This window comes from Raphanus sativus, chromosome 4, assembly GCF_000801105.2.
Source record: "Raphanus sativus cultivar WK10039 chromosome 4, ASM80110v3, whole genome shotgun sequence".
Classification (NCBI taxonomy): Eukaryota; Viridiplantae; Streptophyta; class Magnoliopsida; order Brassicales; family Brassicaceae; genus Raphanus; species Raphanus sativus.
Genome location: NC_079514.1, coordinates 26,488,371 through 26,511,155, shown reverse-complemented (window position 1 = coordinate 26,511,155; position 22,785 = coordinate 26,488,371). Strand labels below are relative to the sequence as shown.

Below are 22,785 nucleotides of genomic sequence, written 5' to 3'. Positions count from 1 at the left end.
AAGGTAAAAATGAGAGATTAAAGGTTTACTTTGACCTAGGGACTGACGGAGACGCAAACGATCATTGTCAACCTTTTTGCTCCCTTTGCAGATTTTTAAGCACGAAAGTGAAGTAAATAAAACATGGGCAGACCTTAAAGAACAAAGAAAAACTTTGAAATGTTAACATGGTCTCATGTATTTTCTTTAAGATTCTTTTCCCGCAAAATCTTTTACAAAATGTTAAAAACAAACACTGTGTTCTCATAATGGGTAATCCTAATCGGAAAGTCACAAATCATGAGGACCAGAATAACTATAGCATGGTCAGTGCCCTTGAAAACAAAGAAAACGTTTAGATGGATATAGTATTGTGTTCTTCATTTACTTGAAAAAGATACCTCTCGCAAAATCTAAAGAAAATATGCAAAGTGCAAACACTGTGTTCTAGAAACGTTAAAGCATGTACCTAAATGATTCTTTCATAAGGAAACAAAGAATTAAGCATCGACTTCTACATCTTACATTACTCTTTTTATTAGACATATATATATATTAGAACGAAGAAAATTTAGCACGTCTTATTAAAATGTTTTGTATTTCACATTTCCATCAATATTCATATATATTCACAATGCACACAAATTATATAACGAAAAGTTTTCTTAGACATATCATAGGGACAAAAAACAGAGTGTTGCTCCAAAATACAGAACAGAAACAATCAGGTCTCTGATCTTCCGGAATCACTCCACCGCCTTCAGATCATGTTGTTGTCAAATGTAAGGCATCTCTTGGTTTCCACGCAATATAAGTTAAACCATTGCAGGAGTTTTAGATGCTGCAACGACTGAAGGAAAAAGCTATGCAGCTTTGACCTGTAAATTAATGAAAAAGAACTATGAGGCAAACAACGAACCATATGTGTAGAATATAAAGTTCAAGTTGGTTACTCATAGAGTCTATGAGCATCTCCACAAGTGTCACTGCATTAGTGAAAACAATATGGTAAATGGTGTGTTTGATAACTTATCTAGTAGCAATGTTTTCGCAATGAATCCATCATATCATTCTCTTACTTGAGTGTACAATTATCAGTTCTCTCGGGTTGTGCCTGCAAGAAGAAACGATGGAGAAGCAAAAATAAGGACTTCTGTTTCTTTCTTTTTTTTTGGAGAAGGAGATAAAGCGAGGAAAAGAGAAAGTAAAAAGTTGAAAACCTTTTTTGGTGTTCTACTGTTCTTCAATTCTGAAACCAAAACTTATCTTGGAGCTAAATATAACTATCTGCTAAGTTGCATCATATGTTTCTCATCTGGATGTTGGCACTCATAGAAATCCCTGCAAACAAAACCATAACAGAACTGAAAAAGAACTGAAGAAAACAATTGAGTAGAGAAAAAGAGAGAATACAATTCCATTCAAGCGGTTGGTTCTGGTGAGGTGTATGATGTCTATGGAAGAATGAATAATTAAATTTAATTTCCGGTTAGTATGATGACAAATGAAAGGAGGATTACCGGGAGTTGACTGCTGGTGCTTGCTTGAGCAAGCATTTCATTATGGCGGAGAAGATGAAAGGATGAATCTGTAAACAATTGATATCTGGAGGCTTTTACCATCACACTTCTCTATTAGGTTTTTATTGCTTCCAGCTTTATCATGCTTGCTTCTCTTGGATGACAATTTCTCCTGAAACCTGATCACAAACCCCAAATCAACATCTCAAGGACATATCTTGCACTAAACTAAAACTCATACTCTCTTATACATACGGCTTATCCATAAAGAAAAGCAGAGGCAAGAGAATAGACTGAACCCGCTTTAGGTCGGTGTGTCGCAAGCCGGTTGACATTTGCGGTTGCCGGCATCATGGTCACCTAAACATCAAGATATAAACACAGAAATGATTAGCAATTAAATCATCAAAATGTTCTAAAATTCTCTGGGGAAAATGATTAGCAAAATCTGAAAAGAATATTGAATGGTGGAAATGTATAAACATGAACTATTACTCACAACAATCATCAAACGTGCAAATTGGCAAAGTGAAATTATTTAACTGATTCAAAAAAATTCCAAAAACAAATCTCGTAATCTAAATTCAAGGCGGAGGAGACGTGTAAAGCATCTAAACCGTGAAATTATGAAAAACAAAATTGTACACAACAATCATCAAAATTTGGAACAGAAACTTAAAAAAACAAAGTGAAAATTATAAACTGGATTAAAGTTGGCGAATAGAGGATGATTCTCAGAGGAAGAAAGCATACTTTTTATAGTCGGGCCCCAGCCTTTGCATAACAAAAACTCGCATTGAATGTAGATCCTGGATGATCGATTAATGGTGGGTTTAAAGAGGAATACACCGAAACAGTAAAGAAGAAGATGAAAGATCGTATTCAAAACTCTAATCGCCATTGCTCTGAATACGGGAAAGAGACGAACACGATATACCTAATGGAAAACGTGACGTTTCATTAAAGAGAAGGTAGTGGACTCGATGGAGAGGCGAATTGGCCCAACAAAACGCTAAACCCGTACAAATGGATGTGATGTTTAATAAATGAAGTGCGTTGTTTTAAAAAAATAGGACACGTGTCGCCACCTCCTTGCATTATTTGATGACGTGGCCTTCTTAGAAGAGAGTGGCCTTCTACTTTATAGTATTCGATGAACAATACTTAGGTTCACCCCTGAGGTGAACTTATGAATTCACCTCTTTCCTTATTTCAATCATATTGCCATAAATATTAATGTCACATAAATAAATAAATTATAAATTACAAAAGAATAAACTTTAAATCATAAATTCTAAATTCGAACCCTAAACCCAAATCTTAGATTTTAAATTTTAAACCAAACCCTAAACCCTAAACCCAAACCTATACCCTAAACCCAAACTATATACCATAAATCTTAAATCTAAATTTAAATTCTAGATCTAAACTCAAACCATAAATCCTAAATCCAAACTCTAAACCCTAAACCCAAACCCTAAACCCAAACTCTAGACCCTAAATCCTAAACCTTAAACCCAAACTGTAAACTATAAACCCGAAATTTTCAAATACTTTTGGGTTAATGATCATCAAATGTATTTGAAAATACATTTTAGGGTATAGATTTCGGGTTTATGGTTTACAGTTTGGGTTGAAGGTTTAGGATTTAGGGTTTAGAGTTTGGGTTTAGGGTTTAGAGTTTGGAGTTTGGGTTTAGAGTTTATGGTTTGAGTTTAAGGTCTAAGATTTAAATTTAGATTTAGGATTTAGGGTATATAGTTTGGGTTTAGGGTATAGGTTTGGTTTTAGGGTTTAGGGTTTAAAATTTAAGATCTAAGATTTGGTTTTAGGGTTCGAATTTAGAGTTTATGATTTAAAGTTTATTTTATTTGTAATTTATAATTTATTTATTTATATGACATTAATATTTATGGTAATATGATTGAAATAAGGAAAAAGGTGAATTTATAAGTTCACCTCAGGAGTGAACCTAAGTATTGTTCGTATTAGATTAGCGGCCGTTTTTTTTATTGATCAAGTCACTTACGTCACTTTTATAATTTACCTAAACACATTTAGGAAGTTAATGGGCTAAGCCCAAGTGATAATTATCACTTCTTAACTCACGCACATCACATGCATATATGTGATTAATCACGTACATATTATATATCATATATAATATAAACAAATATGTAAAACCTCAAATATTTATGGTGCAGTTTGCTAAGGTGTGTGTGTGACCCTAGAGCATCGTATAATATTAGTAATGAATTCTCAATTCATAAATTATAAGCGGTTTCTAACAAAATATTGGATCCGATTGGTAATGGTTGTAGTTTCAAAATTATTGCTCTAGAAAAAAATCTGTAGACTTTTTGTTGTACCTTTAGATTTTATTGCTCTAAAAATTTATGGAAAGCACTAAAAATTACTTTGGATATTTGGCTTTGCAGAGCACTTATACAGTTGTAGATTATTTCAAGAACTGTGGTTTTAAAAAATAAACTAAAGCTTGATTGTTTTTATTTTGGTACTTTAGAAATAAATGGAGCTGTGGAGAGCACCCACATCAACTACCAATCACATCTATTGTAACCACCTAATATTATACGACTGTCGAGCCTCGATGCTGCCTCGACGTTACGACTCTAACAAAAGTAAATACAAATGACTTTAGGACATTTCCAACATATTTGATTTGAAACAACATTTCAATGGATTTGTAAATGTTTTCAAGATCAGAATACAAAGAAACAAATACATAGGTGAACCTCGATATTTTACTTGGATTTGCATTATTGTTTTTTTTTTAACTTATAAACAACACAGTATATTTTCTGTTTTCGATAACAGACCTGAACCACACAACGTACAGTTCCAACCTCATCATGACACACTAGGTTCTTTCCCATCTAACTTCCTCAAACGTGAATAGTAGTAATATTTGTGGATCTACCAATAAGGATCATTTCGCCAATATCATTGAAACTGAAATTTGTATTCTGGTCTCAGTAAATTCTCAGTGGGAGTTATATATACGAATACACAACATTTTTTTTTCACACAGAAACATGTTGACTTGTCACTTGTCATAAAAGCTGTACATAAATTACATGTCACATAAAAATGAACACAAATTTTCAATTTTAGTTTTTTTGCTGTCTTTGTTAATCTCTGTAGAGCCCGATATTCTTTCAAAATATCAATGCCCTAATACTTCTACAACTCTCTGCATTACAGAACTCAAATCTCTCAGACAAATTAGTACATAAAGGAGAATAAATAGGCTAAAAGCGCAATGAGTAAGAACTTCAATGTTACTATGTGCATTTGACTAACCTTGTCAAAGTAATATCTGCCAAAACGTGTGTTGCTAGCAGTGGAAGGTATTTGAAACACACAAACACTAGAATCTCATAAGAAAGGAATCATATACAACAACAAAAGAAGTACAAGAGAATTCAATAAGCAAATATCTCAAAATTTTGTTATGTTAAGTTAAATGGTTAATCTCTTAAAAAGACAGATGATTTATATTTGTGTTTTTAGTCATGTTTACGTTTTTCTTTGTATAATATTGTTCTTAAATGATTAGTAAGAAGTTTTAATCCATTCTATTGGAATAGTTGAACCACACTTATATCAATAGGTTAGGTTATAATGTTGTTTTAATAGAATAGGTAATACAACTTTTAATAACACTAAATTTGATAAATAAACTTATATAAATAAACTTTTTTAATAACAAAAATTATTTATATAAAATTATAAAATCATCATCTAATAACACTAGATTTTAACGAGAATACGAAAATCTACGAACCAAAATATTTAGACTCTTTCAGTTCTAACAGTTATTATAAATATAATACCCACTACACTCCCTAAAAGAACATGAAACCACCCAAATTAAAATGAGAATTCGTCCAAAATAATACTGAACATGGCAAGAATGGCCAAAAGAAACATGGACTCGAGGCTGGCCAATAAAAACCTGAACTTTTGTTGACTTTTATCAGTTTATTAAGAAATTTTGATTGACCGACCAGATTAAAACACCGTTAACTGAACGTTAAGACGGTGGTTAATCGACGTTAAATACAGCCGTTTAGCAAAACTACGTCGTTTTATTCATTTTTTTGGTTTAAGACAAAATGTCAAGACGTCGTCGTTTTGTTTAATTAAAATTGTAGATGGGTGGATTCGAACTCGTGCACTCGTGGTCTTTAGGGAGGGGTTTTGCCACTGAAGTAGTGGACATTTCGATTTATTATGAAACAAATTTCTTTTTATTGAGTAGAAAACGTGTGATTAAAACAAAATCCAAGGCGACGTCGTTTTGTTTAATTAAAATTGTTATGGGTTGGACTCGAACCCGTGTGCTCTTTGTATGAATGGGAGTTTTGCCACTGAGCTAGTGGACTTTTCGATATATTACCATACATATTTACTTTTATTGAGTAAAATATGTGTAATTGAAATAAACCAAAAATCCCCAAAATCGTAACCCTAATTCTCATAAACTCAAAATCGATTTGGGGATGATTATGAGATGGTGAAAACGAAGTTTACGAGGAACGGAAGGGAGGTAATAATCTTTGGAGGGATGAGGAATTTCGATTACGAAGAAGCTGTTCAACAATCGAACAAGGATGGAAATGGTGGTGGGAGTGAAGAAGCGGTTCAACCGGCGAAGAAGAGTGGAGAAGCACCGGCGAAGAAGAGTGGAGAAGCACCGGCGAAGAAGAGTGGAGAAGCGCCGGCAAAGAAGAGTGGAGAAGCGCCGGCAAAGAAGAGTGGAGAAGCGCCGGCGAAGAAGAGTGGAGAAGCGCCGGCGAAGAAGAGTGGAAAACGCGGTGCTTCTGTGAGTTTGTCGCCGGAGAGATCGAGGAAGAGTAAAAGAGTTGAAGGGATAGAGATGTTGGCATCTACTCCACCGTCGAAGACAAGGCGGGGAACTACATATGGGTCGCCGGCGAAGAAAGGTGGTGATGGGTCTCTGTCATCACCGGAGAAGACCACAAGGCGTGGAACTTCATATGGTGGTTCTCCTCCTAACTCGAAGAAGAAGCAGACGGTGACGACAGAGACTGTGGCTCGTCCTGGAAACTCGAAGAAGAAGCAGACGGTGACGACGAAGACGGTTACGGTGACGAAGGAGTCTGTGACATACGGTGATGATGACAGAGAAGGTTCGGTTGAAGCAGAGGAATATGGTGGTTCTCCGACAAATGAAGTTGGTTTGGTTGAAGCAGAGGAATTTGGGGATGTTGGCGATGATGGTAGGCTCGCATTAGAAGATGAGGATGGTATTGGTGGCATCGAGGAAGAAAACTGTAGAGATTTGGGTCTTCATTTTGGTGATGAAGCAATCAATGATGAGTGTGAGATTGATGAAGACGAAGGGGATGATTATGCTTGGGATGAAAGTAAAATCCCTGATCCTGTGTCATCAGATGATGAGAATGAAGAGGAGATGATACCTGCGCAAGCTTACAGAGCAGACACTGATCCAGAGGAGCTCCTTCAGCTTGGCAAGACTTTCTCAGATGCTGAGGACTTCAAACATACTTGTCTCAGGTATACCCTCAAAACCAGATACAACATCAGGTTCTACATATCCAGTAGCTTGAAGATGGGTGCAAAATGTGCTGCTGAGATGAGAGATGATGAGGATCCATGTCCGTGGATGGTCTACTGTTCGTACGATAGGAGGAAACAGAAGTTGATGGTAAAGACATACGTCAATGACCATAGGTGTGAGAAGACAGGGCAGCCGAGGATACTTAAGAGGTCAGCAATTGCAAGTTTATTTGCGGAGAGGTTGAGGCTGAATCCAAAGATCACAGCAAAGGAGATACAGGCGGAGATCTTGCGGGAGTATAAGATGGACGTCAAAGAAAACTCATGCATTAAGGCGAAGACGAAGGTGATGAGAGAAAGGAGGAAGACCCATGAGGAGCATTTTGATAAAATCTGGGATTACCAAGCAGAGATCTTGAGGAGCAATCCTGGATCCACCATGGATATTGAGACCATACCAGGAGCCACAATTCGAAGCAAGCAGAGGTTCTACAGGCTCTACATGTGTTTCCAAGCACAAAAGGAATCATGGAAGAAGACTTGTAGGCCAGTTATTGGCTTAGACGGAGCCTTTTTGAAGTGGGACATCAAGGGACAGTTGTTGGCTGCAGTTGGAAGAGATGGAGACAATAGGATTGTCCCTATTGCTTGGGCTGTAGTGGAGATAGAGAATGATACAAACTGGGATTGGTTTGTGAAACGTTTGGCCTTGGATTTGGGATTGGAAGATGGGAAAGGCTTCGTTATCATGTCTGACAAACAAAAGGTAAAAACTTTGCTTTTATTTGTTTTTTCTGAGTTTTTTCTGATTTATTTGTTTGTGTAGGGGTTAGTGAAGGCAGTTCATAACCTCCTTCCAGAAACTGAGCATAGGCAGTGTTGTCGCCATATTTATGAGAACTGGAGGAAAGGTGGAAAAGATCTAAGGTTACAGAGGTTCTTCTGGTGCATTGCAAGGTCCTACACTCCGGGCATGTTCAGGTACAACATGGATGAGCTTAAGAGCTATGATCCACTCGCTCATGCATCTCTGATCAAGACAAAGCCAGAGACTTGGTCTAGAGCTTACTTCAAGATAGGCTCCAATTGCAATGACAATCTGAACAACTTGTGTGAGTCCTTCAACAAGACCATCAGGGAGGCTAGGAAGAAGCCTCTGCTCGACTTGTTAGAGGAGATAAGGCGCCAATGTATGACTAGGAACTTCACCCGGTCCAAGATTGCTACAGACAGGAAGAGTAGGTTTACCATGAAGACACAACAAGAGTTAGACAGGGTTGAGAAGAAGTGCCACGAGTGTATATTGCGTTGGGCAATTGGGCCAGAGACTGAGGTGGAGTATCAAGACCAGTGCTATGTTGTGAGTTTAGAGAAGGAGACTTGTGCATGTCGAGGCTGGCAAATGAATGGTATTCCGTGTATCCATGCTGGTAAGGTCATCCTTCGTGCAAAGAGAAAGCTTTCTGAATTTGTTGCTGAGTGCTACACGACAACTAAGTGGCGTGAGACGTACAGTTATGGGATCAGTCCTGTAAATGGGATGATAGAGTGGCCTCAGACCAATAGATTAGGTGTGATTCCACCACCTAATCGAACTGGTAATCCTGGTAGGCCTAGAAACCATGACAGAAAGAAGGGAGCCAATGAGACAAAGTCTACTACCAAGATGAGCCGTGCGAACAGAGTGATGACATGCTCTAACTGCAAAGAAGAAGGCCACTACAAGAACAAATGTAATAAAGGTTCTGTTCCGAGTCCACCTAAGAAACCAAGAGGAAGACCAAGGAAGTATCAGGTAAGGGTCTTAGTTTTATAGCTATTGGTAATGTGTATGAGTTTGTTGAGGTTATTGACCATTCATTTATACAGGGACTACATATTGAAGCGTCTCAAGCTCAATCCTCACAAGCTCAAGCATCACAAGCATCACAAGCATCACCATGGGAAGCTCCCCAATCTTCACAAGGTCAACCATCACGATGGGAAGTTCCCCAATCTTCACAAGCATCACAGACAGGAACGTGGGGAAGATGGTTCTCTTAGATGATGATGTTGTCTCTTTTGTTTTGTTGTGTAATGATGATATTGTTTCTCTCGGATGCTCTTGTTTTTCTTTTTGGATGATGCTGTTGTTTCTCTTGGATGCTCTTGTTTTCTTTTAGGATGATGCTATCTTATGTACTTCTTTTAAGATGCTGATGATGTTGTGTTAAACAATGAAAATGGTTTCTGTTTTGTTCTTTTGGTTTCTGTTTTGTTCTTTCTTGTTGGTATAATCGATTAAAATGAAGAAGAAGAAGTAAACAAAGTCTACCATCATCATCCATAACATAAAAGAGTCTTACAACATGAGTCTTAAACCATTACAGAATTACACAAACATAGTCTCCTAGATGAAAATAACCATTAGAGAATCAACACAAGACATCACAATTCAAAGACAACCCATTCCTACTGCCTCTTTCTCATGAAAAACACAATACAAGAAACTGATGCCACCAGAAAACCCACTTTCATGATCACATTCAGCTTCTTAACTTCATTGCTAGCCTTCCTGAGATCTTCTTTCAACTCTTCCTCCACATTTTTGAGGCTGTCTATCTCCATTTTGAGCTTCCTCAAATCCTATGCAAAGCAATCAACTTTAGGCAATGCATCTTGAACCTCTTCGTAGACAGCTTCATCTACCCATTTATACAAGTGATCCTGGATACAAATCATGAACAAAATCTATGTTCAAACAATTTCACACTACCTAGCAATTGAAGCTTTATGTTCTAAGGTTACATAAACACAATCAACAAGACCCATAATCAATATAAACACGGAAAAACACTTACATTTCGAAACGTTGGGCATCTAAAGAAAGTTCTTCCTGGATTTTCCTTCGTTTTTGATGTGTAAATCCCAGTTTTTCGACCACAGCCGCATTGCTCCGGGATACCACGAATACCCATCGTATTCACAGACGAATCCTCACAACCCGAACTCATCATCTGACAATCGAAGAAGGAGAATCGAGCTTCTTAAGGAAGAAATTGAAGAGAATGGAGCTCTGTTCGTCGTCCTCGTCGATTTGGGAATTTAGGGTTAGAAGAAGATGTCGTCGTTTCATTTTGATTCATTTAACTGGGCTTCGAAGGTAATATAATAAACTCTGTTCGTCAATCTATTGTAAAGTCCATTAGCTCAGTGGCAAAAAACTTGTACAATTAAACATGAGAGCACGGGTTCGATCCTGATAGAGCACATATTTTTAATTTCTAAAATAAATGAAACTACGTCGTTTCATTCATTTGTCTTTAATCAGACAGAGAGATGAAACGACGTCGTATTTGTTAACACCCAAAATTAACGTCATCTAAATTATCTGTTAACTCTGTTAACGGTGGGATTATTTAGTTAGTCAATCGCAACGTTCTTAATAAACTACAAAAGTTTAGGTTTTTTTTGGCCACCCAATATGTCCATGTTTCTTTTGGCCATTCTTGCCATGTTCAGTATTATTTTGGACGAATTCTCAAATTAAAATAGAAATTAGGAACATGTAAATATTTAAACAGCTTGGCAGCAGCTGATTCTTTTTTTTTTTCCTTGGTCGCAGCAAACTCACAGCTTGGCAACTAGTAGTATTTTGCTTTCTCCCCATCTTTTGTTTATTCATCATCCAATTCCAATCAAAAGCTTCTGTAATGTAATTAAAAAAAAAAAAGAAAAGAGAAAATAGAAAAATCGCATGATGATACTAATAAACGAAACGCAGAAATTGTAGTCGCAACTCAAATCTCAGTTCCCACTTGAATAACTCACGAAAGACAGACAATAATTGATTTTTTGAGGAAGAAGATAAAAGATAAAACAAAGCTTTTGATTAATCTTCCATTTCCTCACAAAAAAAAAGATAGCAACAATCGAAGAAGAGCTAGAGATGGGGCACCACCATCACGACGGTGGCGATGGCGTCCCTCAACATGTCAACAGCCCGCGCTTCTCCGGTCCCATGACTCGCCGTGCTCAATCATTCAAACGCGGCGGCTCCGGAGGAAACAGCACGAGCAACACTCACATCGGCGGCGACAATAATAACAACTCATCATCCACCTTGAGAGTTCACCACGAGATCGATCTACCGCTTAACTCGCCTAGATCGGAGATCTCTTCAGATCCGAGCTCAGGAGGATTCGAATCTGCGATGAATAGGAAGCACCAGACGTATGGTCAGCTGAGGGAGAGAGTCGTGAAAGGTTTGTTGAGGAAGCCGATGGTTTCCGAGTTTAGCTTGAGAGAGAGGAAGAAGCTTGGGCACTGGATGTTCTTCGCTTTCTGCGGTGTCTGTTTGTTTATGGGCGTTTTCAAGATTTGTGCTACTGGTTGGTTTGGATCTGCCATTGATGCTGCTGCTGCTTCTGATCAGGTTCCTTTTGGTTTAAGATTGTATTATGCTAATAGAAAACTTGGGATTAAACAACTGACGTAACTTCTTTGTAGGATTTATCTGACTCATCAATTCCTCGAGTAAATCTGCTAGATCATGATTACATGTATAAATCTGGAGGCGATGATGTTGATTCAACTTTGCTTGGCGACGGAAACAGTGTGGTTGAAGTAAGTATCCTTCTTTCTTCTACTGCTTCTTCATTCCCCCACAATCTTTAAATCTTTCTCTCTATTCTTTCTTCAGTTTTCAGGCGTCTGGGCAAAACCTGAGAGTGGAAATTACTCGCAGTGCATTGACAGTTTAAGGAGACGCAAAAGTGAAAAAATTATACATACTATTAATAGCTTTTTTTCTTTTCTTTTTTTCCTTTGCAGTTCTTCTTCTCTGCCTTGAGTTTTTTATACATGTGTATGTTGTGTGCAGAGTTAGCTGCTAATACCAATGGATACCTTCTCATAAATGCTAATGGAGGGCTGAACCAAATGAGATTTGGGGTCAGGCTTTTGTGTTTTTTTCAATGTTTATTGTCATTTTTTTTTGTTTCATTTGTTCTAGGCTGATGTGTTTAACCATTTTAGAATGCAGATATGTGATATGGTTGCAGTGGCCAAAATCATGAAAGCAACTTTAGTTCTTCCTTCACTTGACCACAGTTCGTATTGGGCAGATGACAGGTTACTTCTTAACTTTCTTATAGCGTTTTGTTTTTCTTTCCTCCTGGTATCCATTCTGTATAATTCGTCTAGTTATAGAATTTTTTGTTAATCACACAGATTGTATATTTCTTCTTATCATACGATAGAAAAGTTGGTTAAAACACTACCGCATTCATGATAAATGAACTTTCTGTTCGTTTTGTTTTATGCTTTAAGCTATTTTCTTATTCCACCATGTCTGCAGTGGCTTTAAGGATCTATTTGATTGGCAACACTTCATTGAGGAGTTGAAGGATGATATTCACATAGTTGAGACGCTGCCATCAGAATTAGCCGGAGTCGAGCCTTTTGTGAAGACACCCATATCGTGGTCTAAGGTAAATATTGCTTTCTTGATGTTTGGTTATTACTATGCCCCTCGATTCACGAGTTACTATACAGAATTGTTTCCAAAGAAGACCCTCGGTCAATAATTTAATCACTTATTACAGGTTGGTTACTACAAGAAAGAGGTCCTTCCGTTGTTGAAACAGCATATCGTAATGTACTTAACTCACACTGACTCCCGGCTCGCCAACAATGACCTGCCTGATTCTGTTCAAAAGCTTCGTTGCCGAGTAAACTACAGGGCGCTGAAATATTCAGCTCCAATAGAGGAACTGGGAAATGTTCTAGTTTCTAGGATGAGGCAGAACAGAGGTCCATACCTTGCTCTTCATTTAAGGCAAGTTGCTTTATTTATTCTGTCAAATTTGTAACTGATATGACACTGTACCATATGCAAGTTTATTTAGATAAATCTATACGGAAGACAAGTTTGACTTGGTTTGGTGGATTAGCTCATGACATATATCCATCCTCTACAGGTATGAGAAGGATATGTTGGCTTTCACAGGGTGCAGTCACAGTTTAACAGCTGAAGAAGACGAAGAATTACGGCAGATGCGGTATGAGGTTGCTCACTGGAAAGAAAAAGAGATAAATGGAACAGAGAGAAGACTGCAAGGTGGTTGTCCATTGACTCCAAGAGAAACCTCGCTTCTGCTGAGGGCTTTGGAATTCCCATCAAGCTCCCGGATTTACCTCGTAGCTGGTGAAGCTTATGGAAACGGAAGCATGGATCCCCTCAACACAGACTACCCCAACATTTTCTCACATTCAACACTAGCCACCAAAGAAGAGCTGAGTCCTTTTAATAATCACCAGAACATGTTGGCTGGTTTAGACTATATTGTTGCACTGCAGAGCGAGGTGTTTCTCTACACTTATGATGGGAACATGGCAAAAGCTGTTCAAGGCCACAGGAGATTCGAGAACTTCAAAAAGACGATAAACCCAGACAAGTAAATGCGCCTGAATACACCCACTAGTTTGTAGGATAAAGTTTTATATAATTTCTTGTCACATCTCTTATCTGTTGTTGGATGCAGGATGAGCTTTGTGAAACTTGTTGATGCATTGGATGAAGGGAGAATATCTTGGAAAAAATTCAGTTCCAAAGTTAAAAAGCTACACAAAGATCGAAATGGAGCTCCATATAACAGAGAATCAGGGGAGTTTCCGAAGCTAGAAGAGAGTTTCTATGCAAATCCTCTTCCCGGGTGTATTTGCCAGACTACAGATGACGAAGAAGAGAGTGTGATGCGACGGACATAAACATGAGCATATGCTTCTGGTAATTGTTTTTAGTTTACTGTTAACAAAAAGAAAGGGATTGTGATTTTGTTGTCTCCTTAAGCCAAAGAAGTGATGATTACCAAAAGCTCAAGATTGAGAAAATGGGTTTGGAAGACAAAACTACGTAGACTCGGAAGGTATGTCCATCCCCAAGTCAACAATGCTATCGACAAAGTTGGCATTGAGCCATGCCATGGAGATTTGTTAAAGTGGATAAACAAAGATTCATTGTTTGTAACAATACAATTTTCATTATATATATTTTTTTTGTTTTTAACTCCAAATAAACTTTTGTTCTTTCACACGCATTAATAACATAGAAGATTTATTGCTACATACTTCTCCCTCCTACTTAACGGCGTAATTTAGAAGGTCACACGGTTCAATAACAACGATCAGATGCAAGACTGATCCCAAGACTGTTAAATTGTTTCTTGGTACTTTAATGATACAAAGCAAGTACTAAGAAATACACTATCAATTAATTGATCTTGTAATGTCTGAAGATAATCATCAAACTCTTCTAAGTTGTAGATATGATATGCACCAAGCAGCCTATGTCCCACCACGACAAGAAGTTTCATTCGAGTCTTACAGTGACAATAAGTTATGTTGGCCAATCGTAGCTAACAATCAACGAAATTTGGTTCTAAATACATGGTTTTGTCGCACGAATTGGACCCCAAGGCTCTTAAGTTTTGAATCATTTTTCCGCTACCAAATGTAAATGCAGTTTTTACAGTGATAGTCATTCTCGGCATTTTCTAATAATCAAAGAAACGCTACAAATAGTTTAAATTTCTATAAGTATTTTGAAATTATATGTTTAAATTTTAAAACTGAAATATATATATATATATATATATATATATTCTATATTTTAATTTTAATTTACTAACATTATCATAATTCTTTTAAAAACCAAAAATATTCTTTATACTTTTAAAAAAATAATATATATAATATATTTCATATATAAAAGAAATAAATTATTATTTTAAAAGTTCTAATGTAAATCTTATAAAAATATTTTATTGAAATTATAATTTTATCTAAACTAAAAGATAAATAAATACACGTAATATTATTAATAATTATATTATATTATGAATTGTTATAGTTTATTCTAATATTATTCTTTAATATTTATAATGTTATAATATGTTAATACTAACAATTTATTATTAAACTATTCACAAATATTCACAAATACACTAATTTTTAACCAATGAATTAATCATAAAAATTATCTAATAACGATATAAACCACAACTATTCACATTCACAAACTTTAGCAACGGCAACTGCCACATTTCTATAAGTCTAAACTTTTAGTGTCCACCAAATAGCAACTAAAAAAGTTGGTGGCTTAGAAAAGTTTACAGTTGAACAGTTTTAATAGTTGACCGGAAATAGTGTGTATTAACATGTAACGTTTAATACTGTTTTAAATTGCAACAAATTAAATATTAGGAAAATTTGTCAAAACGGAACAAAAATTCACCATATATTTCAATTTGGTATAAAATTATTTTTGTCCTTTTCCTCACTTTTTACTTTTTCCATTTCTTAAAACTAATGAACTAAATAGTTTTATAAATCAAAAAAATTATAAAAAAGCAACTGATAAAACATCCATATACACAAACTGATTTTTTTTTGTTGAAATAGCTGATAAATAAAAAAATTCAGTGACGTTCTACTTAAAATATATTTCGTTTTATTCCAAAAAATGGATTAGTAAAAATCAAATTCCAGATTAAACAAGTTCATCTACTTTATTTAGAATGAACAATTTATTTTTAATTAAAATTATAAATATGGAAAATGTGAATTCTACTAATTGTAAATATAGCTATTTTTCTAGCAAATGCAGTTTCACTTTTGTGAAGTATTATAAAATTTCCGGAATGCAAAATATAGACACTACTCAAACGGCTACATGAAGTAGAATCTGCGTATGAAATCTTTGTCTTGGTTCTACGCAGTGTAGAAATTGCCTTCTACGGATAACAAAATCTGATTTTTGCAAAAAATTTAGAAAATTTCAGTTAGGAAAATATTTGTAATATTCTAATTTCCTAAAACGTATATATTTGGTCACAAAAATAGTTGTAATCTATGTACTTGCTCAAAATGTTACAAACATATGTTTCTGATTTTCTGATATATATAAATATATATATATATATATATATATATTCAAGGTTTTTTGATATATTTAGAATCATATATCGACTAAAAATTGTATATGTATATTTTGATTAATATATTTATTATATAATTATTTTGAATTCAATTGTGTATATCACGGAGAATGTATAAATATTATAGCTCATGCTATGCATGAGAATATTTTACTTATGATTAAGGGGGTATCTTAAAACTTAAAGTCAAACACAAAATTAACCTAAGAATTTTTTCCGGAAAATTTTATTTGCCCTACACACTTTACAAGTTCAGATTATTCACGAAAATGCCATTAATTTTTTTTTCTTTTGAAAATGACATTTTTACTCTTTCCACCTCATATTTTTTCAAGTATTTACAAGATTTTCATTTTCATCAATACACAACCACCATGAGCAACCAATTTGAAGCTCTAAATGCACATAAAATCAAATTACGCTCTTCTTTCTCATTTTTTTATGATCTAAAAACAACATCTCTTCCACTTTCTCTCTATATTCATCCAAAAAACCCAAAATTTTGATTCTAAAATTTTTGTGGAGCCCTTTAAACTTACGATTCTTGATGGGTCACTTTTGTTTGAGCAAGTCTTTTGCGTCAATGTTTAACCAAGTGGAAGATGAGAACCATCTAATTAAAAACATGCAACAAAAAGATAGATTAACGAGAAAGGCATGAGAAAAAGATGAAAAATTCATATAAAGTTTGGTATTTTTGAGTCAAAGAGATCAGAGTGGGTTTGGTTTGGGAAAAAACTTTATGCAACAAGAAATTACCAAATAAAAAAAATCAGACATAAAAGCTTATCAAAATGCTCAGATCTATTATGAAAGGGAGATATGGAAGAAGACTCCGTCAAAAGACTTCCACAAGACTTTCTGGAAGTAGTCCAGAAGACTTCCGAGAACACTTCTCGGAAGTCTTTCAGATCTGAAAAAAACTGCATATCCAAATCCAGCTCTGAAAAACCTGCATATCCAAAAATGTTCAAATGACTTTTAAAAAAAAGAGAAAATGAGTGGAAGATTATATATATTTACCTTTATAGAACACACAAAAATACATATCTAAAATTAATAGATATACCTTTAAATGAGTGGAAGATGAGAACCATGTGACAAAAACCTGCAAAAATAAGATAAATTAGTGAGAAAAACATGAGACAAAAAAAAATTGATATAAAATTTGGTATTTATAAGTTCAAAGAGATTAAAAAAAGGTTGGAGAGTTTTAGAATGAGGAACATTACATTTTTTTTTTGCAGCCATTTGAAAGGAAGAAAGAGAATGTGTAAATATTTCTTTATATAGGGAGACAAAAAATCCACTTAGGTTAAATATTTTTGATTCAGAAGACTTTCAAATAAGTCTTCTAATAGAAGACTTCCTAGACGACTTACTTGTAAGTTGTCCTGGAGACTTCAGTATTTTTAGCGGGAAACTAAAATATTTTAGCGAAAAACTAAAATATTTTAGCGGGAAACTAAAATATTTTTAGCAAGAGTTATAAGACTTTTAGAGAAGTCTTCTTAACGACTTTTCTGTAAGTCGTCTAGACCCTAAACATAACCCTTAAATTAACTTAACTAACTAAACACTTCATAAAATCACGTTAAATTTTAAAAGTGTTTACTATACACAAAAATAAATACATATATGTAAAAAATTATTTTTCAAAAAAACATTCAAGTTTTCCAAAATCTAACCCTAAGAATACATACAATACCACAACATGTTGCCAAACCCTAAACCAAAGAATATCATTATTCACTAGTTTCACTCATCTATGTTGAAAACAATTCAATTTTATTACATCTTAATTTATATCACTTAAAATTGTTTATAATTACATGATTTTGATTTTTTGCTTATCAAAATATTTTTTACAAAATTTATAAATTATTTTTAAGATCAATTACACCAGACGACTTCCCTGGAGGTCGTCTGGACGACTTACAGTATCTCAGAAGACTCAGAAGACTACCCAGACTATATTCGTAAAAATAAGTTCTGGTTTTTTGTTTGGTCACAAAAAACTGACTGTAAATTCAAAAGACTTTTAGGTTAATTTTGCATTTTATTTAAGTTTGGGTATAGTTTTGCATTTGAACTCAAGTTTTGAGTCATGTTTGGCAAATTTCTTAAAAGTAATAATTCGATTTAAATATATAATTATCATACATATATTAATATAATTGTTACTTATTATAATTATTTAAAGTTTAAAATTATTTATCAAATATGATTAAACATTTAAAATATTTAAAAAAAAATTAAGATATCTAAATAATTTATAAAATACTTAAAATACACCAACAATTGTTGAATATCGACTAAAAAGTTTTATTCGATATTTTGGAAATATATGTTTGTAAATTTCAATGTACGATTTATGAAAAAAAAATTAAATATCAATATTTTTATGTGCTCTTTATCTTAATTATATTTTCATTATATTTTTATTTTATATATATTTATATAATTATTTGGAATTCAGTTGTTTAAATCAAATAATTTATATTAATATAAAATAAACGTTGAAAATATTATTTTATTAATATATTCTAAAAAATAATAGATTGTAAAATATCGACGGAAAATTATATATATATTATGAGGGACAAAACAATCTTGGTTTTATACTATAAGGAAAGATATTATGAATTTTTTCATTATATTTTGGCAAATTTCCCTTAAATATTTTTATTACTAGTAGCGAAAAATCTCAAAAATTTGGTATGTTGGTTCTTGGTTTTGAACATTTGGTCTTTGGGATGATTTAAAGAGACCTGGATCAATAATTTTTATTTATTGGGACATACTAAATTTAATAGAATTTGAATGATTTTTGAGATGTAACTAGATTTAAAACAATTGTCACAGGAACCGATTACCCAGCAGCCAGGGGCTATTACAACGTCTCTGGATTTACGTATTCTCGGACGCGCTAGAATCTGTTATGTTGATGGTGCGTGGCGAGAGAAAGATAAATGGACGGGTCAAGGATGGTTCTGTCGAACTTTTGATTCAACTGAGAAGATGCTGGGTGCGATGAATCTTCGAAGAATCTTGTCACCTTTACATGCTGAATCTGAAGCGTTGATTTGGGCTATGGAGTGCATGAAGACCTTGCAGTTCTCGGATGTAGTTTTTGCAACAGACTGCTCTCAATTGGTGAAGATGGTGTCTACACCTTGAGACTGGCCAACTTTTACTACACATTTGGAGGAATTTCACCGCAGTAAGACTTTCTTCCCTACGTTCTCGATCGTACATATTCCAAGGGCACAAAATACTATGGCGGAAAAACTTGCACGGGGTGTGAGGAGTTCTCCTTCAGCTATGGTTTATGTCGACTCTTCCCCACCGGCTTGGCTTGCTGATCCGATAGGGAACTCTTAGTTTAGTTATTGTTGTAAAAAAAAACTAGATTTAAATGTTTTCCAAAGGAAACTAGTTTTTACAAACTAGTTGTACATTTGAAAAGAATTAGAAAAACACAGGATATTTAAGAATATAGTCTTGAAATTTTATTTATAGTTGACCAAAATTTATTTATTTTAAATAATACATGATTTTAAATATATACATAGTTTAATTTATATTTCGAGAAATAATAATAAGAAAAGTCCATATTCATCATTTAATTTATATTTCCAGAAAATAATTATAAGAAAAGTCCATATTCTTAAAAAAATAATGTATTTCTTAACTTTATTTTCGTTCATGGTAATTTTGAAGAAAAACATTTATATGATACAACCAGAATATTTTATGAAAAAGACATATGAAATTTATTTTGCAGCTTTAAGAAAGTTTTTAGAAATTGAAGTCGACACCAAAACAGTGGTACTTAATGTCTAAGTCAGTTATAAGAGAATATGATTACGCAGAAACTTCTTCATATCACATTGTTTTTGTGCATGTGTTAGGTAATGATTGAACTATCTTGTTGTTGTATGTTTAAAATATGTTAGATTATGAGCAGGAACTTGCACAAAATCAAAAAAAAACAAAGAAGCAACTTAGAAAGTTATTTGCCATGAAAGATTTGAGCTCAACAACACTGGTTCTTGGTATGAGAATTGTTTGGAAGAGAACATTGAGAAGTTAATTCACTTGTTTTAGGAGAAATACATTGATAAAGTATTCAAAAGGTTTCACACACTACAAGAAAAATCGGTATTAGTAGCACCCGAAAAACGCTATCATAAGGTTTTCATAGCGTTTCGAAGAACGCCGTGACAGCCGCAGCTATAATAGACCCTCCACTTATTGTAGCGTATTTTCATGTGCTATAATAAATATACATATTGTAGCATTGAACGTGTGCTCTTGATTAGTTTTTTTATAGCATTGGTCTACTGTTATAATGTGTTTTTTTTATGACGTTTTTATAACGCTGTAAAATATATTATAATTACATAGATATAATGCTATGTTATTATTTCTCATTTATATTTTTAAATTCATAATTATTAATTAAAATTATAAATTAATATATTTTAATTCACGTTTTAAAAATTAAAATTAAATTCTAATATAACTGGTTTTGTGAATAAAATTATTTATTATTTAATTTTTGGTTTACAAATGTATTGGTTTATTACAAAAAACCGGTTTACATACAAACCCGGTTTATTAACTAACCCTAACCAAACCTAACTGACCCTAACTAAACCTAACTAAACCACGTTCTTTTTCGATCTCCGCCGCACTCCTCGTTGACGCCGAGACCACCAGCCACGAACACCACCGTTCGATCTGCCCGTCATCTTCCTACTCCATCCTCCTCCTCCTTGCGTCTCTGTCTGCTCTCCTTCTCCGCCTTTCTTCTTCTTCTTCTTGCTCGGCTCCACCACATCTGTCGTTTGTTATGCCTCTGCCTCCGCCTCTTCTCTCCATATCCGGCTGTTCTTCATCTTCTTCATCTGTTTTTTCTTTGAATACAGTTTTCAAAACAAAAGCAGAAAAAGATTCAAACTTTCATCAACAATTTCAGACAGGGAGACAATCCAAATTTTTATAATAAAAAATGGGGAGACTTTTACTTACTCTTCTCTGTAGCCAATCCATCGTTCTTCAATATAAACCAAACAGTTACAGATACGCAAAGAGGAAACAGATCGGAAACAAGATCTGGCAAGCAGACTCATCATTCCAGATTCGATAAGAAAAAAAAAGATGAGAGGAAGACACAGAGTAGAGAAATGTGAAAGGGGAGAATTACGGGGTAAGAGGAGAGAGAGAGACAAACACATCTTTACACCTTATGAATTCTTGTCCGTTAGATTTAGGATAATCAACGGTTGTAGTTAAAAGAAAGACTGATCTTCGTCCTTGTGTATTATTGGTCGATTTGTGGTTAAAATAATAAAAAAATCGATTAGTTATATCCATTAGATTGACATAAATTAACGGTGAAGATTGATCTATTGGTTATCCTCGCCATTCTCCCTTATTGGTCAAGGCTTTTTTTTCTTTTTTTCTTTTTTTTTCTTCTTCTTTGTTATACTGTTTTTTACATTAAATTAAGTTTATAATTTCAAAAGTATAATTGAAACATTTATAATAAAATTAGCATATTTAAATTTAAGACTGATGTTAAAATATTATATTAAATTAATGACTTTGTATGTAGAGATTAAGTTTGGGGTTTGAAGTTTAAATATAGAGTTTAGGGTATAAAATTATAGTTTTTAAATTTGGAATCAAATATATGGTTTGAGATTAAATTTTCAAAAATTATTAAACTTAGAATTTTATATTTAAGATCTGTGATTAAATTTTTTAAAATGTTAGAGTTTCATCTTATAGAAATTATAATTTATTACAACTTAAGATTTGATGTTTTATGATATATGTAAATATGAGGTGTGTGGTTTAGGGTTTAGATTTAGAATTAATTATAAATTTGAGTTTTAGAATATAATGGAGTTTAATTTTAAAATTTATATTATAACTTTGAAAAAGTTAAGATTTATAACTTTGTATGCAAGGCTTAAGTTTGGGGTTTAGGGTATTAGATTTAGGGTGTAAATTAAGATTTGGTTTTGAGGTTTAGATTTTAAATTTGATAATAGATTTAAACTTTAAGCATAAGTTTAAGATTGAAAAGATTGAATATATGATTTGAGTTTTTATATATTTGGAGCTTAAATTTAATCTTTCTATTATAATGTTGTAAACATTAGATTTATGATTTTGTATATAGGGTTTAAGTTTGGGGTTAAGGATATTGTATAGGGTGTAGATTTAAAATTTAGTGTTTGAGGTTTTGAATTAAAATTTAAGATTAGATTTTTAAACATATTAAATTTTAAATTTAAATATAATATTAAAGTTTTATTGTGAAAATATTGAAGTTTTTAAATTTATGTTTAGAGTTTTAAAATATGTTTTAGGTTTTGCTTAGAATAAAGACAAAATATAAATAAACAAAAAATATTCTTATAAATCGATTTTTTAAAGATTTAAAGTAATAAAATTCGTTTACTTTTGTTAAAAAAAGAACATTCGTTTACTTCTTCATTTTATTTTTATGAACACAAGAGAATCATTCACTTTTAACATTAGTTTTATCCAAGTCCATGAATTGAGCTCAGATATAATCAATTACAATTCCTTTTCTATAAAAACCAAACTAATATAACAGAAAATCTCATACTCAGAATTTTATCATATAATTGTTGAACACAACTTGGGCATAAAAACATCAATGAATCGATGAACAAGATATCAAACCACGAGTTCTGGGC

The 22,785-nt window shown here is 33.6% G+C and overlaps 1 protein-coding gene, 1 long non-coding RNA gene and 1 pseudogene across 4 annotated transcripts; 1 reads left to right on the top strand and 2 right to left on the bottom strand.

Moving 5' to 3' along the window:
• Positions 1-549: 549 nt before the first annotated feature.
• LOC108829548 (uncharacterized) lies at positions 550-2,496 on the bottom strand. 3 transcript variants are annotated; one of them, XR_001946004.2, is made up of 6 exons: positions 2,253-2,496; positions 1,755-1,859; positions 1,500-1,678; positions 1,200-1,320; positions 933-1,093; positions 550-857 (listed from the first exon to the last, which is right to left on the bottom strand). It is a non-coding gene; the product is annotated as an uncharacterized LOC108829548 (long non-coding RNA). The 3 variants fall into 3 exon arrangements; XR_001946002.2 differs by having other exon boundaries at positions 550-1,093; positions 1,799-1,859; positions 2,253-2,494; XR_001946001.2 differs by having other exon boundaries at positions 550-1,093; positions 2,253-2,493.
• Positions 2,497-6,167: 3,671 nt separating this feature from the next.
• Positions 6,168-10,182, bottom strand: LOC130511244 (uncharacterized; annotated as a pseudogene).
• Positions 10,183-10,773: 591 nt separating this feature from the next.
• On the top strand, positions 10,774-14,172 carry LOC108829558 (O-fucosyltransferase 35). Its single transcript, XM_018603188.2, has 9 exons — positions 10,774-11,481; positions 11,556-11,672; positions 11,749-11,821; positions 11,929-11,999; positions 12,091-12,179; positions 12,406-12,538; positions 12,653-12,885; positions 13,028-13,504; positions 13,592-14,172. The coding sequence occupies exons 1-9, from the start codon at positions 10,996-10,998 to the stop codon at positions 13,815-13,817; spliced, it is 1,905 nt and encodes a 634-aa protein (XP_018458690.2). The 5' UTR covers positions 10,774-10,995; the 3' UTR covers positions 13,818-14,172.
• The last annotated feature ends 8,613 nt before the right edge of the window (positions 14,173-22,785 follow it).

Bases quoted from the DNA above. Each gene is read 5' to 3' on its own strand.
- LOC108829558 (XM_018603188.2), top strand. From the start codon at position 10,996: ATGGGGCACCACCATCACGACGGTGGCGATGGCGTCCCTCAACATGTC. The intron at 11,482-11,555 runs GTTCCTTTTGGT...ACTTCTTTGTAG, and splicing joins CTGCTGCTGCTTCTGATCAG to GATTTATCTGACTCATCAAT. The intron at 12,886-13,027 runs GCAAGTTGCTTT...CATCCTCTACAG, and splicing joins TACCTTGCTCTTCATTTAAG to GTATGAGAAGGATATGTTGG.